This window comes from Neoarius graeffei, chromosome 21 (genome assembly GCF_027579695.1).
Source record: "Neoarius graeffei isolate fNeoGra1 chromosome 21, fNeoGra1.pri, whole genome shotgun sequence".
NCBI lineage: Eukaryota > Metazoa > Chordata > Actinopteri > Siluriformes > Ariidae > Neoarius > Neoarius graeffei.
In genome coordinates this window covers 43,036,501-43,053,513 of record NC_083589.1, presented here as the reverse complement: position 1 = coordinate 43,053,513, position 17,013 = coordinate 43,036,501, and the positions used below count along the sequence as shown (strand labels likewise).

At 39.5% G+C, this 17,013-nt stretch overlaps 1 protein-coding gene across 1 annotated transcript; it reads left to right on the top strand.

Annotated features, from left to right (window-relative positions):
- The first annotated feature begins 699 nt into the window (after positions 1 to 699).
- On the top strand, positions 700 to 16,379 carry tnni4a (troponin I4a). Its single transcript, XM_060903533.1, has 6 exons — positions 700 to 780; positions 3,646 to 3,699; positions 5,120 to 5,251; positions 14,103 to 14,192; positions 15,744 to 15,914; positions 16,188 to 16,379. Exons 1-6 carry the CDS (start codon positions 700 to 702, stop codon positions 16,272 to 16,274), a joined length of 615 nt encoding a protein of 204 aa, XP_060759516.1. The 3' UTR covers positions 16,275 to 16,379.
- Positions 16,380 to 17,013: the final 634 nt, after the last annotated feature.

The following is a 17,013-nucleotide window of genomic DNA, read 5'->3' as shown; positions in this document are numbered from 1 at the left end:
GACCATTGTTTGTGTACAGCAGGTTTAGGATGTTGAAGGGCACAAAGGTGGTGTGGCCCAGCAAGAGGCGTAGCTAGGGATCTATTTTAGTGAGCCATTCACATGTAGGAGGAGAGGCATCAGTCATCAAAAATCCACCACGCTGACCTGTTCTCTGCCTGACTGCTCATTCTTACTGACTTCTCGTTACAGGTAAGAACATTATATCAGTGACTTTTTATCTTAGCTAACAGCCCAGTTCAGACATAAGTGGAGATTAAGTTTGAGTGTGAAGTGTGTCTTGAAGTGCGGAAAACATTTTCCATCTCAAATGACTCCTTTATCTCTCCTAGCTCATAAAACGACTCCTTTATCTCCTCTAGTTCATTATTTTATTCATTCCTTCACAAGATTAAGAGCAGGAGGTCATGGGAAGAATCAAAATGGTATGTTAGGAGGAAATGACAGGACATTTTCTGGCGATAAAAGCTTGAGATTCTTAGTCATAAACATGTAATGTTTCAGATGCTATCAGTTTACTGGGCTGTCTCTCCCAGCTGCTGTTGTTGTGGTTTTAATATTCCATACATTCCGCATCATGCTTATTAAGAAGGATGTCTTGCAATCAAAGTCACTGGTGCTTTATTGGCGTTGCTGAACTCTGTCATAAAGCAGGGCAGCACTTGGCCTTCACTCAGTACATATTTCCTGGCATGAAAGATGGGAGCAGAGAGGGAGGGGAGTAAAGAACGTGCAGCAAACAAAGATGAATATGTGTATAGGCATGAGAGACAGGTGCAAGTGTGTGTGTGTGTGTGTGTGTGTGTGTGTGTGTGTGTGTGTGTGTGTGTGTGTGTGTGCGTGCGCGCGTGTGCACGCGCCAGCATATCTCATCCTATCTAATGCTGATCTATTTGCATTGATGCAAGTCATTTTCCCAAAATCGAGCTGCAGATGTCAGGGATGGAAAAATCACTTCCTGTGTGGGAGGGTGTATGAGAAAACACATCACCATTACACATCACAAGAATGGCTGTGAAGGTCACTTGCTCCGTCAATAGATCCATCACAGCAAGTGACCACAAAAAGGTACCCCCACCCCCCACCCCCAAAAAAGGTAGACTGGTTTTAAACTTGTTTTAGGAGAGTGACTCATAGTTGGCCCTGAGAGTGTGTTTTTTAAAAGAAGCTCAAGTAGGCTTTCACCACTGGCATTCCAACAGTAGACACAGTCACATGGCGGACGCTGTTTCTTTTATATCACACTTAACATGTCAGTAGTAGGCCAAAATCAAACATTAGGTCATATCCATATTTCGCACTAGATTACTTTTTCACACGAGATGACTTTTTGGAGGGCACTTAAAGTAACTTACTTTATTCTTCTTTTCAGTGTCCTTCTGTATTTCATTGTCCAAATTCACCCTAAGACCCCATTAGCCAGAGCATTGTAGAAGCTTTGCCCTTAGCAGCAATGGAGGAGACGAGGGCACACCTTCCTGGCTTGTAGGTCACAGAATATCAGAGCTCTGCCGTAATGCTCACTGCACTGGAACATTGTGTTTGAATTACAGTTCAGCACATGCGGTGAGGACAAGATTTATAATTGAGCCACAATATTATTTATTCTGAAAGTGATGCATGCTGTTTCTTATCCTACTATCATTGCCTATATAAAACTACATTAATGTCGAATACACTGTTAGAAATAAAAGTACAGTAGGAGTCCATTTCTGTACCCCATGGTACAACTGACACTAATGTACCCCTTAGGGCTTATTATTGGACCTCAAGGTAACTATGTGTACCTTTTTAGGGCCAAAAAGGTACATATATGTTCCTAAGCGGTATATAAAGGGTACAAATAAATACCTTAGAGGGTACTGCCCCAGTGACAAGCCGTTGTACCCCTAAAGGTACCGTAATATACAGTACTTTATTTTCTAAGAGTGTACTATGTAATTTGGAGACTTTCATGGAAGACACTGCCAGGTACTGTGAGCTCTCTTTCCATGATGCCTGAGTTAATCCATGGTAGACGGCTGTCATTTGAATAGCACAGGAATGTGCCACTGTACTCGATGCAGAACTATGACCAGAAATATTTTGGCTTGCTTTCAGGACACGTAGAGCATTGTGACCATGTCTGAGGGGTAAGGGTCATCTCTACTGACATAAACACTCTGTTAATATGACATTCACTTAACATGTCTGATTTTCAGTAGGTAATTATGAATGATTCACTAATGTACATATGCTTGTGTTCACTTCTATTTCTCATGTATGACATCATCCTTCGACAGACCGGTAAGAAATCTGACACTGTCTAAAACATTTATTAAACACTCTGAGAAAAAAGTTAACTCGAGAACCCATAGAAGCTCTTTGGCTTGTGCCTCTGGGGGAACTCTTTAAGGGTCTATCTAGGAACGCTATAACAGTTTTTTTCTATTAGTTGGGGGTATTAGTAGAACTCATTCCCAAAGAAAAGACGATCCAAAAAACTTAAACCCTTTTATGAATAAATTCCTTACATTACATATAGAAAATCTTTACATATGAACTTTGATTTTGTTTTTACAAAATATCACTTGTATTTAAAAAAAAAGAAGTTAAAGTTGTCTGTGTGGGATTACTTTGATTAAAAAAAAGGTTAAATTACTATATCTAAAATAAATGTTTAAAAATTCCAATGTGTTTATCAGCAGTTGTTAATGGATCTAATATATTTAATGTTGATGACCAAAAGTATAGAAAATATATATTTTTTTAACAAAATAGAGCAATGTTTTTGATATGTACAAAATTTTCAGTTTAGGACTGACATATTTTGTAGCTAAATCTTCAATTGTAATTGTAGTTAATTTTCAATTAAACTTAGTTAAAAAAAAAAGGCATTCATTAGAATCCTGCGTAATGGGTTTTTTTCACCTGAGTATATTATTCTAAATATATTACAGTGCTTTACTGGAAATAGGTTTGTTTGTTTGTTTGTTTGTTTGTTTGTTTGTTTGTTTGTTTGTTTGTTTGTTTGTTTGTATTATTGGGATTTTATGTCCCAAAAAAATTTGTAAAGATATATGACACCAAAAACATGCAGCATTAAGAATGGCAAATAGTATAGAGCGCAACAGAAATCAGGATAATGATTTACCAGTAATAGTCTGATTTGGAGGTGATTAACACTGTATACAGTATTTAAGGCACCGCCTTTTCAAAGAGTGTACCAAACACTTGGTGCTAAAGCGTGGAGATCCAGTATTATTTTTAATGGTACAGATTTATGAGCATGTACATTCTATTGACTGGAAATTCTGTGACATTTACATTTACTTCACCTAGCTCTTATATTTGACAGTAAATTACTTTAAATCAAATATCACACAAACCCATTGCATCTCAGGCCTAATCCAACAGTAAACAGCCATGTCTTCATGCAGATGTGTGCAGATGTAGAGGAGCATGGTGTATCGTAAGCTCCGCTACAGGTTTGCACTCTTCCACTTAGGGATGTTTTGGACGACTGAGCTCACATGTTGGAAATTCCATCAGTAATCAGCTCCGGCAGTTAATGCATGCTCCATGGCATCTGTGGATTAGGCCCCATTTACTTCCTAATGTGGCTGCAGAATGAAACAGGAATGACTTGTCTTTTTTGTCTAACAGAGGAAGTCCAGATCGAAATCCAAATACCCGGCAACACGTAGGTTGCTGCTGAAGGTGAGTATTTTGAGCAGCTTAATCTTAATCATTACATGTATCCATTATCCTCTAATTCCATTAATACTTGGATTAATGGATTAATGATGGGCTTATAGATAGATAGATAGATAGATAGATAGATAGATAGATAGATAGATAGATAGATAGATAGATAGATAGATAGATAGATAGATAGATAGATAGATGGGCGGCACGGTGGTGTAGTGGTTAGCACTGTTGCCTCACAGCAAGAAGGTCCTGGGTTTGAGCCCAATGGCCGGCGAGGGCCTTTCTGTGTGGATTTTGCATGTTCTCCCCGTATCTGCGTGGGTTTCCTCCGGGTGCTCCGGTTTCCCCCAAAGGCATGCAGGTTAGGCTAATTGGTGGTTCTAAATTGACCGTAGGTGTGAATGTGAGTGTGAATGGTTGTCTGTGTCTATGCGTTAGCCCTGCGATGACCTGGTGACTTGTCCAGGGTGTACCCTGCCTCTCGCCCATAGTCAGCTGGGATAGGCTCCAGCTTGCCTGCAACCCTGTAGGACAGGATAAGTGGTTATGGCTATATAGGGGTGGCACGGTGGTGTAGTGGTTAGCACTGTCGCCTCACAACAAGAAGGTTCTGGGTTCGAGCCCAGTGACTGGCGAGGGTCTTTCTGTGTGGAGTTTACATGTTCTCCCTGTGTCTGTATGGGTTTCCTCCGGGTGCTTCAGTTTCCCCTCCAGTCCAAAGACATGCAGGTTAGGCTTATTGGTTGCTCTAAATTGACCGTAGATATGAATGGTTGTTTGGCTCTGTGTCAGCCCTGTGATAACCTGGCGACTTGTCCAGGAAGTACCCTGTCTATTGCCCATAGTCAGCTGGGATAGGCTCCAGCTTGCCGGCGACCCTGTAGAACAGGATAAGCGTCTACAGATAATGAATGGATGGAAGTCAGTATTTGGTGTGAGACAACCCTTTGCTTTAAAAAAAAAGCAGTCTCTTGTACAATGAGTGCAGTTTTATAAAGAAATGAGCTGTAGGTTTTACATACAGAACCACCCACAGTTCTTCTGGACACTTTGACTGTCACACTTGCTTTGTAAGTTTGCAGCAAAACCCAGCAGCCTTCATTATGTTTTCTTTTTTAATCTGAAAAGTGCTTTCTTATATAGTATGCTGCTCAGATTTAAAAAAAAAATTCTGTAACATTTAATTTTGTGCTGGAAAATGAACGTTTGGACTCTAAAATGTTTTTGTGCCGACTCGATAATGTAGAAGTCATAAAATAGAAATCTATAACAAAGTTTGCATGAAAAAATAGGATGCCTCAGACAGAGACTAGTCTGGCTTATTATGTCATTACCAGATCAGAAGCTTATTTCTCATTCTGTCTGCAAAGATATAGTTGTTTCACTGTATTGTGAAGCACTAGCTTATAAGTACTTGTGTCTTTCTCAGACAAAACTTCTGAAGAAGGCAGAGAGTCTCCTTGTAAAGGAAAAAGAGCAGAAGAAGATAGAGCGAGACAGTGCTCTGAATGAGAGAGTGCCTCCTCTAAAGCTCTCCGGACTCTCGGTACAGGAGCTGCAGGTATGTAGTACGGTCAAAACAGTTCACTATGCCTTAGTTTAAATGTGCCAAATAATTTCAATGCTAATAGATACATTATAATACATAGTGCTTTTCACATTTATCCTACACTTCTTGTCACATTCATGAAAATGTTTTACATTACATGGCATTTAGGAGACGCTCTTATCCATACCGACGTACAATGAGTACAAAAGTCAGGTACACGAAGTGCTGAAAGATCTAGTGCCAGCTGTACAATTAACAGCAATACCTAGTGTAATAGTCAGCAATAGTGTCTTAAATAATGGTAGTAATTTTGTTGTCATGTGCACAATAACACAAACAAACATTTGTCTGTACAACTTCTGGGGAAAAAAGAATGAATCTTGAACTTTAACGATGGAGAGATATTAAAAGTTATGTGTGCAGCCCAGGATATCTCTGGGTATCACAGGCCTGTTATTGCTCCATCACATGTGACTGAATGCCACATAAGAAATTGGATGCTGACTGTGAGGGGTTGTGTAACTATTTAGCATGTTGGAGTCTTGTTTATTATCAGAATTAACCAGACATTCACTCCACCAACTACGAATGGCCATGTACCACCATCCACTGAATTGAGAAAGAGCTATCTATCTGTCAATCCTTTCTGTATCCGGGCCGGGTAAGGTTTCCCATGTTGAGTCAAATTTAGCCCCAGGTTCCACTCTGCCACTATAAAAACCTGCTATAAATTTACTGTATTTTACAGCTTTTTAACAAGATTGTACTGTAAGTGACTGGGCAGTTAAAGGAGTGTACTGGTTTACAATAAAATAACAAAACTAAATGTGGGATATTTCACATTTTACACAGGAGTTAGAATGTTTGTGTTAACATTTGAAAATTTGTGCAGAGAAGGTTGGGCAGAAGTAGTAGCTCACTGATTAAGGCTCTGAGCTAGAATTAAGAAAATTGTGTGTTCATATCCCAGCATGACCAAGCTCCCATGACTCACTGACAAACAAAAAGCACTAAATTAAGTTAAAAAGAAAAAAAAAACGCAGCTGCGGTTGCCAGAGATGTCTAATCTCACCTCATTATCTCTAGCCGCTTTATCCTGTTCTACAGGGTCGCAGGCAAGCTGGAGCCTTTCCCAGCTGACTATGGACAAAAGTCGGGGTACACCCTGGACAAGTCGCCAGGTCATCACAGGGCTGACACATAGACACAGACAACCATTCACACTCACATTCACACCTACGGTCAATTTAGAGTCACCAGTTAACCTAACCTGCATGTCTTTGGACTGTGGGGGAAACCGGAGCACCTGGAGGAAACCCACACGGACACGGGGAGAACATGCAAACTCCACACAGAAATGCCCTCGTTGGCCATAGGGCTCAAACCCGGACCTTCTTGCTGTGAGGTAACAGCGCGAACCACTACACCACCGTGCTGCCCCAGGCTATATAATCAAAAATCAGCCTCTCACGACAATTCAGCCATTCACATACTGTATATGTGAATGTACATATATAGTGCTAACCATTACACCACCGTGCCGCCCCTGCTAGAGATGTATTCTATAAAAAAATTATTTCCATATGTTATACATCAACATTTTTTTTCGATAACTACAGCTATTTTCCCTGAAATAGTGACATTCATAAAACCTATAGAAGTATTTTCTATAAATAAACAGCAATTAAGAACCAACAAATTACTACAGTGGTGATAAATGTAATCAAAACACAAGCTGCTTTTACCTATTCTTCACTATTTTCCAAATGTACAGTGTGGCAAAAAAGTATTTAGTCAGTCACCAATTGTGCAAGTTCTCCCACTTAAAAAGATGAGAGAGGCCTGTAATTTTCATAATAGGTATACCTCTACTATGAGAGACAAAATGAGGAAAAAAAATCCAGAAAATCACATTGTCTGATTTTTAAAGAATTTATTTGCAAATTATGGTGGAAAATAAGTATTTGGTCAATAACAAAAGTTCATCTCAATACTTTGTTATATACCCTTTGTTGGCAATGACAGAGGTCAAATGTTTTCTGTAAGTCTTCACAATGTTTTCACACACTGTTGCTGGTATTTTGGCCCATTCCTCCATGCAGATCTCCTCTAAAGCAGTGATGTTTTGGGGCTGTCACTGGGCAACACAGACTTTCAACTCCCTCCAAAGATTTTCTATGGGGTTGAGATCTGGAGACTGGCTAGGCCACTCCAGGACCTTGAAATGCTTCTTACGAAGCCTCTCCTTCATTGCCCGGGTGGTGTGTTTGGGATCATTGTCATGCTGAAAGACCCAGCCACGTTTCATCTTCAATGCCCTTGCTGATGGAAGGAGGTTTTCACTCAAAATCTCACAATACATGGCCCCATTCATTCTTTCCTTTATACGGATCAGTCGTCCTGGTCCCTTTGCAGAAAACAGCCCCAAAGCATGATGTTTCCACCCCCATGCTTCACAGTAGGTATGGTGTTCTTTGGATGCAACTCAGCATTCTTTCTCCTCCAAACATGACAAGTTGAGTTTTTACCAAAAAGTTCTATTTTGGTTTCATCTGACCATATGACATTCTCCCAATCCTCTTCTGGATCATCCAAATGCTCTCTAGCAAACTTCAGACGGGCCTGGACATGTACTGGCTTAAGCAGGGGGACATGTCTGGCACTGCAGGATTTGAGTCCCTGGTGGCATAGTGTGTTACTGATGGTAGCCTTTGTTACTTTGGTCCCAGCTCTCTGCAGGTCATTCACTAGGTCTCCCCGTGTGGTTCTGGGATTTTTGCTCACTGTTCTTGTGATCATTTTGACCTCACGGGGTGAGATCTTGCGTGGAGCCCCAGATCGAGGGAGATTATCAGTGGTCTTGTATGTCTTCCATTTTCTAATAATTGCTCCCACAGTTGATTTCTTCACACCAAGCTGCTTACCTATTGCAGATTCAGTCTTCCCAGCCTGGTGCAGGTCTACAATTTTGTTTCTGGTGTCCTTTGACAGCTCTTTGGTCTTGGCCATAGTGGAGTTTGGAGTGTGACTGTTTGAGGTTGTGGACAGGTGTCTTTTATACTGATAACGAGTTCAAACAGGTGCCATTAATACAGGTAACAAGTGGAGGACAAAGGAGCCTCTTAAAGAAGAAGTTACAGGTCTGTGAGAGCCAGAAATCTTGCTTGTTTGTAGGTGACCAAATACTTATTTTACCGAGGAATTTACCAATTAATTCATTAAAAATCCTACAATGTGATTTCCTGGATTCTTTCCCCCCATTCTGTCTCTCATAGTTGAAGTGTACCTATGATGAAAATTACAGGCCTCTCTCATCTTTTTAAGTGGGAGAACTTGCACAATTGGTGGCTGACTAAATACTTTTTTGCCCAACTGTAACTCACATACCGCAGTGAAACAGTCATGAAAGAGAAAAAAGAATGGAAGGTTTAAAAAAAAACTACTGTATAGCATATGAAAAAATAATATATTTTAATATAAATATTGATATTATACAATGGTGTTTGAAAGTTTGTGAACCCTTTAGAATTTTCTATATTTCTGCATAAGTATGACCTAAAACCTCATCAGATTTTCACACAAGTCCTAAAAATAGATAAAGAAAACCCAGTTAAACAAATGAGACAAAAATATTATACTTGGCCATTTATTTATTGAGGAAAATTATCCAATATTACACATCTGTGAGTGGCAAAAGTATGTGAACCTCTAGGATTAGCAGTTAATTTGAAGGTGAAATTAGAGTCAGGTGTTTTCAATCAATGGGATGACAATCAGGTGTGAGTGGGCACCCTGTTTTATTTAAAGAACAGGGATCTATCAAAGTCTGATCTTCACAACAAATGTTTGTGGAAGTGTATCATGGCACTAACAAAGGAGATTTCTGAGGACCTCAGAAAAAGCATTGTTGATGCTCATCAGGCTGGAAAAGGTTACAAAACCATCTCTAAAGACTTTGGACTCCACCAATCCACAGTCAGACAGATTGTGTACACATGGAGGAAATTCAAGACCATTGTTACCCTCCCCAGGAGTGGTCGACCAACAAAGATCACTCCAAGAGCAAGGCGTGTAATAGTTAGCAAGGTCACAAAGGATCCCAGGGTAACTTCTAAGCAACTGAAGGCCTCTCTCACATTGGCTAATGTTAATGTTCATGAGTCCACCATCAGGAGAACACTGAACAACAATGGTGTGCATGGCAGGGTTGCAAGGAGAAAGCCATTGCTCTCCAAAAAGAACACTGCTGCTCGTCTGCAGTTTGCTAAAGATCACATGGACAAGCCAGAAGGCTACTGGAAAAATGTGTTGTGGATGGATGAGACCAAAATAGAACTTTTTGGTTTAAATGAGAAGCGTTATGTTTGGAGAAAGGAAAACACTGCATTCCAGCATAAGAACCTTATCCCATCTGTGAAACATGGTGGTAGTATCATGGTTTGGGCCTGTTTTGCTGCATCTGGGCCAGGACAGCTTGCTGTCATCGATGGAACAATGAATTCTGAATTATACCAGCAACTTCTAAAGGAGAATGTCAGGACATCTGTCCATGAACTGAATCTCAAGAGAAGGTGGGTCATGCAGCAAGACAACGACCCTAAGCACACAAGTCGTTCTACCAAAGAACGGTTAAAGAAGAATAAAGTTCATGTTTTGGAATGGGCAAGTCAAAGGCCTGACTTTAATCCAATCAAAATGTTGTGGAAGGACCTGAAGCAAGCAGTTCATGTGAGGAAACCCACCAACATCCCAGAGTTGAAGCTGTTCTGTATGGAGGAATGGGCTAAAATTCCTCCAAGCCGGTGTACAGGACGGATCAACAGTTACTGGAAATGTTTAGTTGCAGTAATTGCTGCACAAGGGGGTCACACCAGATACTGAAAGCAAAGGTTCACATACTTTTGCCACTCACAGATATGTAATATTGGATCATTTTCCTCAATAAATAAATGACCAAGTATAATATTTTTGTCTCATTTGTTTAACTGGGTTCTCTTTATCTACTTTTAGAACTTGTGTGAAAATCTGATGATGTTTTAGGTCATATTTATGCAGAAATATAGAAAATTCTAAAGGGTTCACAAACTTTCAAGCACCACTGTCACAAATATAATACAATCCATACTGGGTCACTGAGGATTAGATTGTAGCTAACACAACACACATGCACCATTTCACCATTATTTTTGAATATAGACAGTTTTTGTACAGCAATTCCCTGGTTCAATTCCCTTGAACAGCAGGATAAGAGTGTGTGTGTGTGTGTGTGTGTGTGTGTGTGTGTGTGTGTGTGTGTGTGTGTGTTTGGGGGGGGGGGGGGGGGGTGGACAGTGCTTTCCTCTCCCTCTACATCCATGGCTGAAAGGCCCTTGAGCAAAGCACCTAACCCCCAACTGCTCCCCGGATGCTATAGCGCAGCTGCCCACTGCCCACTCACTTGTGTGTGTGTGTGTGTGTGTGTGTGTGTGTGTGTGTGTGTGTGTGTGTGTACACTGCTTCAGATGGATTAAAGCAAAGCCAAATTTCCCTTTGGGGATTAACAAATTGCAAAAAAAAAAAAAAAATAGGTTTATATATTGTTACTGTAAAAATAACACAATTAGTTTGTGTAAGCATTTTTCCCATTTTTCCATTTCCAAGGTTTTTTTTAACTGTTGCTATTTAAGAGTAACATTTCACTGTAAATTACACTGACATATTTTACACTGTTCTTTAGCAAAATGTTTATGTTTCAACCACTGGCGGCTCGTTAATAGGGGTGATTTGGGCGACGCACTCCCAAACAGGGAGGGAGTTTTTTTTTTTTTTATCTACTCCTACTACCAACAGTAATGTCATTGTCCAATCAGGCTAAGGTCGCGCCTGGTGTAGCCACGCCCTTTTGGGGCGATTTCTGTCAGGTTCAGATTTGCCCCAAAATCTCCCATTGACACTAATGGTACGTACATTTTTTTCAAAAATCATGCTCCCCATGCATCTTCTATTGGGTTTTATGTGCTCGCACAAGCAGCGTGCTTACGTCATACGCCTGTTGCGCCGCGCAAGTGTTGCCAGATTGGTTTTTAGTGCATTTTGGCGGGTTTTGAACATAATTTTGGGCTGGAAAACGCAACTTGCGCGGGAAATGTGTGAACATTCTATGAAGATGGCGGCGAGTGTTGAGTGCAACAATACGATAGCGTCTCTGAAAGAAGTTCCCTTTAGTCGTCGTACCAATGAGGAGAAAACGGCAATCAAACAGCTAGGACCTCCTAGACCGAATTTAAACATCAAGCAAGTGTCTACGAAGGGGGAGAAGACCTACTCAAGAGGTTTTAACAAGAACTGGTACCACCGGAAAACTTGGCTAGCTGGCTGTGATGTAGTCAATGCTCGTTTTTGCTACCCTTGCGTTCTCTTCCACCCTGGAAGTAGCACAGCAGACGGTACAGTGATATCTGATATTTGAATTTACTAGGCAAAAGTTGTTTGTGTGTGTGTGTGTGTGTGTGTGTGTGTGTGTGTGTGTGTGTGTGTGTGTTTTACCAATGGCAGTTGTTTTACCAATGGCAGTTTAACATTGCCATGCTTGGAATATTTCAGTAGCCTCAAGTTCTCTCTGACTTGGTGTAAATTAAGCATATTTTCAGTTTTTATATATTGTACAGTATATGTGTTCATTGGAGCCAGCAGCACCTTACCTTTTTTCCAACTTGTTAAGCCAAGTTGCACTGACTACAAAACCTTGTGTAACCTTGTGTGTATATAGCTAAATAACTAAAGCCTTTTGTGTTCATTGACAACTTGTAATACTTTACATTTCCTTTTAAGGCATGGCTTTCTGGAGGAATTCTTGGGGAAAAAAATGCAGAATTTATTTAGAATTATTTGTTGTTAAAATGGTGCAATTCCATATTAAAAAAACACATAATTAAGCTGCACGTTTGTTTGATGGTTATGCTTTTCTTCATCTTTTTCAAAACTTAAATAAACACTTGTATTGGATTTATATCCTGCCACTTTAATTGCATTCTTTAGAATTGAAGAAATTAGAATATGTTTATAATTAAGAATTTGTGTCTACTTATTATAGAATACTGGAATAATATGAGAAAATAAATGAGTAATGTAATATTAATTGATTGTGATGCCAAATGTTTTGCTTTGAAGGCTTCACAATGAATCTTCCTTAGTTTTAGCCTGGCAAGCCAGACTAAATGTGAATATTTGCCACTCGTAGGCAAAAATATTTTTGGCCGCTAGGCGGGTGGGTCTAGTTTACTAGGCTACCTTAGTTTGCCACCTTTAACTTGTTTAGTGTTGCCACCTAGTGGAGAGAAGAGATATTGTCTATATTGATATCTGAATTTACCAGGCAAAAACAAGTTCGGCCAATTGACTTGCTACCTAGGTCAATTTACTTCAGTCCTGTGGACATTTACGGTCCGTGTAGACATAACGGGGGAAAATTGCCCCCCCTGAAAAAAAATTCAGGAGCCGCCACTGGTTTCAACTGCTCAGGATCCTGCCTCAAATGTAAGTCACTTTGGATAAAAGCCTCAGCCATATTAGCAAATCTAAAGGTAGGGGATTATATTTTATTTTATACTCTCTATTTTAGTTGATACTATAATTAAATTACAGTATAAACTAAGGTTCAGTATAAACAAAGTATTAGCAGTAAATTGACTAAAATTATCTGAGTATATTACTCTAAACATACAGTGATATTATATTTTAAAAAAGTACATGAATTAACTGTAAACATATTACAGTGCTTTACTGGAAATATATTTTACAAGGTTTTTTTACACGTTTATTACAGTAAATTTCTGTCTATTTTACAGTCAACTCTTTACAGTGAAAAAAAAACCAACTACTGACAGTTCGAAGAATCACTGAAGAACACTCAAACAACTTTTTTATTTTAAGAGTGTATAGCATCTGTATGTGCTGTATTATTTACGACAAGATGGAAGTAGAAGCCTGACATCCTTAACCCCTTAAACATCCATGTTTTTTATTTAAATGAGCAGACAAACATTCCTCACTGTCATAACTGCACATCCATCCTGTTAGTTTAAAGTGCCATTCCACCATTGGATGTATTTTTTTGGCATAAAATACAATATATTTTATGACAACATGACTAGACAGAGAAATCTTTTAGCTTCAAAATGATATATCAAACATAATTTTTTGACAACGACAAGTATATTAATTTTGCGACCAAAGTCACCTACCCTTTTAATTTCCGCGCGGTAGTGAAACGTGATGTCATCGGCAGGTTCCCCTTCTTGTGTACCACGTCACGTGTGACGTGGCACAGATTATCAGCAATGGCGGATAGAACGTGATTGTCAGCTTCGGAAAAGAAGCGAAGGAAAATAGCAAGTGATGCCTAAAGGAGACGGTCGATGGTGAATATCGGCACAGCAATCGACAAGTGGAAATCGCGTTCTATCCGCCATTGCTGATAATCTGTGCCACGTCACACGTGACGTGGTACACAAGAAGGGGAACCTGCCGATGACATCACGTTTCACTACCGTGCGGAAATTAAAAGGGTAGGTGACTTTGGTTGCAAAATTAATATACTTGTCGTTGTCAAAAAATTATGTTTGATATATCATTTTGAAGCTAAAAGATTTCTCTGTCTAGTCATGTTGTCATAAAATATATTGTATTTTATGCCAAAAAAATACATCCAATGGTGGAATGGCACTTTAATCATATCTACTGTATTATTGATAGTAGTTACAGAGAAATATGCTTTCGAATGAATAACTGGATGATACGCTGAGAGTTTATGGGGTTACAGCATTACACAGTGAACTTTAGACTGAGTTCTCAATTATAAATATCTCTTAATTATTCTTTGCAGGAACTTTGTAAAGATTTGCACCAAAAGATTGACATTGTGGATGAGGCTCGATATGATCTTTCGGTAAAAGTGGCCAGAAATGATTTGGAGGTATTCAGAAAATTATTCATATATTTCTATAGTTCTGCAGTTAATTACTGTACACTTTGCTGTAGCAACTGGAAGTATCCTGTTATACAGTATGCAGTGTTGTTATTCTTTGTAGGTACTTTTGTGAACACAACTAATAGACTAATAACACAACTAATAGACTAATCCCATTATTACGCAGTCATCTCAATAATAATTATCCATCTAATTCTATATTAATCTGAGACTTTGCGTATGTTCTATCCCAAAACCCATCTCATCTATCCCAAATTAAGTTGGGGAGTACCTAAATAAAACATGATGGGACATGCAGTTATAGGAAAGTAAATAGAGACAGGGTGGTGTGAGGCCACCAAAAAGTTAATTATTTTCAAATAACAGAACATTCCGAAATGTTTTATTCCTCTTATACCACAACAGTTTGTCAACAATTACCATTTTTAATTCATTAACAAACAACACATCATACCTTTAATCATTTCTAATTATGTTTAATGTCCATGAGATATGTTAATTCCTGTTATCAGTTATGTTACAGCAGCTATAAATAGTCATTCCCTCACCAGTTCATCTTCCCCTTACCCCTCCGTCCATCTTGAATGCCCAAGTCAGACAGCAGGCTGCAATTAGTTTTCAACTACTTGCGTCTACCTGCGATAACAAAATCGCAGGTAGATGCAAGACTGTTCTTGCCTTGACACACGACGATGCAGATAATGGCAGAGGGTCTTTAATAGAGGCAGGTTGCCGCAAGTGGATCATGATCTGTTCGCATTTCAGCTGCGATTTGCTTCCAGTCAGTGGAAAAAGCAGGTTGACGCATGTAGCGGCAGGCGGTCGGCAACGCTTGAGCAACCAATCGCAGGTTGAAGCAAGTAGTGGCAACTAGACATAGGCTAACGCAGGGGAAGATGAGTCTTTAGAGATGGCTGCGATGCATTGCAGGTAGACACAGACTGCACCTGCAAATAGTTTACAACAACCTGCGAGCAGTCTTATGACCTTATATTTTTTAAAGGTTTTCTGTGTACTGCGTCTAGCTGCGTCTGCTTCCGACTGGTTGATTCAGCTTTAAAACTCTGCGTCTTGCAATATGTCTGACCACAATGAAGGATTTGATGCAAAACGCTTGTGTCCAACTGCAATCAGTTGCCACCTGACCGATCGCAGGTCGCAGCATGCGTCTTTCTGACGTCTGACCTGGGCATAAGTTAAAAAATGTAAACTCCTCTGACCTTCAGACTCTCCCATGGCAGAGAAGCACTAACACTGCAGACTCCTTCCATAAATGTTAAATAAATGTCTCCTTCCAGAAAAATTCACCATATCAACAACTGTAGCTCTTTTCTAAGAACCATGTTTACCCTGCATATGAACTGTTACCATAGAAACAATAACAGGACAAGCACATTAGCATTCATATCATACATATACATTTTATATTAATCATTAAATTAATATTACACATTAAATTAGTACCACAGTTCCTAATAACACCTCAAAATTACTCATCACACACTGGACACTTAAGGTTAACATTCTTTGTGTCAGATTCAGTCACTGCAGCAGAAGATCTTTGAGCTGAAAGGGAAAATGAGCAGACCCAAACTGAAGAGAGTGAAGAAATCAGCAGATGACAAGTTGGGAGCCCTGACAGACACCAAGCTCATGAAGGCTGACTTTAAAGCGAACTTGAAGACCGTGAAAAAGGAGGATGAAAAGGTGATGCTGATGTCCTCAAGGCTCTGCTACACTGATAGAAGTTTGAGCACTGCCTTGAAAGCTGTGTATCAAACCTTTCGTTAGTTTACAGTCATATAGTCAGCACTTGTTTTTCACATATTCCTGCAAATGTTCAACGTTCAAGTGCCATTAGAGATAATTGTATGCTCAGAACATTTGTACATTCAGTGCATTCTATTTTTACTGCTCTCCTGCTGTTTCTGTCTTTCCATTTCACTCCAAGTGTTCATTCTGTCTGCTCCCCACAAGCAGAAAGAGGAGGTGACAGACTGGAGGAAGAATGTGGAAGCCATGTCTGGGATGGAAGGCAGGAAGAAACTTTTCAATGCTGGACAGTGAACCAACAACAATCTGCAGTATTTTTACAAATATTTAAAGTTGAAGGAAAACTGTTTGATTAATTAGAAATATTTCTCCTAAAGAACTCTATATGGACTTGTCTGGAGGCGCGCGCGTGTGTGTGTGTGTGTGGGTGGGTGGGTGTTTTGTTGTGTGATTGTTTAATATTCCAAATATGTAAAGGGATTAGGCATTTCTTTCTTGTGTAGAGTACTGGTTGCTGATGTGAAGTTAAATTATGGCCTATTATTGGGAGAGATGGATTAAACAGTACAATAACATCAGATTCCTATCATACCAACTGTGTAAATATTTAATTCATAATTCAGTGTGATTAGCTGAATAAATTTACTCTAGTTTCCTCATCAAATGTGAGTTGATTTTATCGTATGTTAAAAAACATTCACATACACAAAGGGCATTCCATGAATGTTTGTTTTGACAAACCCCTACTTGCTTCCTCCACCCCATGTGTCTGTGTGGGTTTCTTCACACCTACCAAAAAAATATACCAGTAGAGGCTTTGCACTCTCACGTGACCTCATAGCAACGGTAACTACGCCACCATGACAGGGGGCATGCTTGTAGTGTTTCATTCAGCTGAGTTCATTCTTATTGATCAGTATGGGAAGGTTTTGCTGTGTTTTTGGATGTGCAAATCATTTTGAAAACAAAGACATCAGATTTTTAATTTACCAAAAGTAATTCATCATCAGGAGGAAGAAACTAGAGAAATTTC

Excerpts from the sequence above, each read along its gene's own strand:
- tnni4a (XM_060903533.1), top strand. The coding sequence starts at position 700 with ATGGGAGCAGAGAGGGAGGGGAGTAAAGAACGTGCAGCAAACAAAGAT. Across the intron at positions 3,700-5,119 it reads CACGTAGGTTGCTGCTGAAG|ACAAAACTTCTGAAGAAGGC; the intron begins GTGAGTATTTTG and ends TGTCTTTCTCAG. Across the intron at positions 15,915-16,187 it reads TGAAAAAGGAGGATGAAAAG|AAAGAGGAGGTGACAGACTG; the intron begins GTGATGCTGATG and ends CCCCACAAGCAG.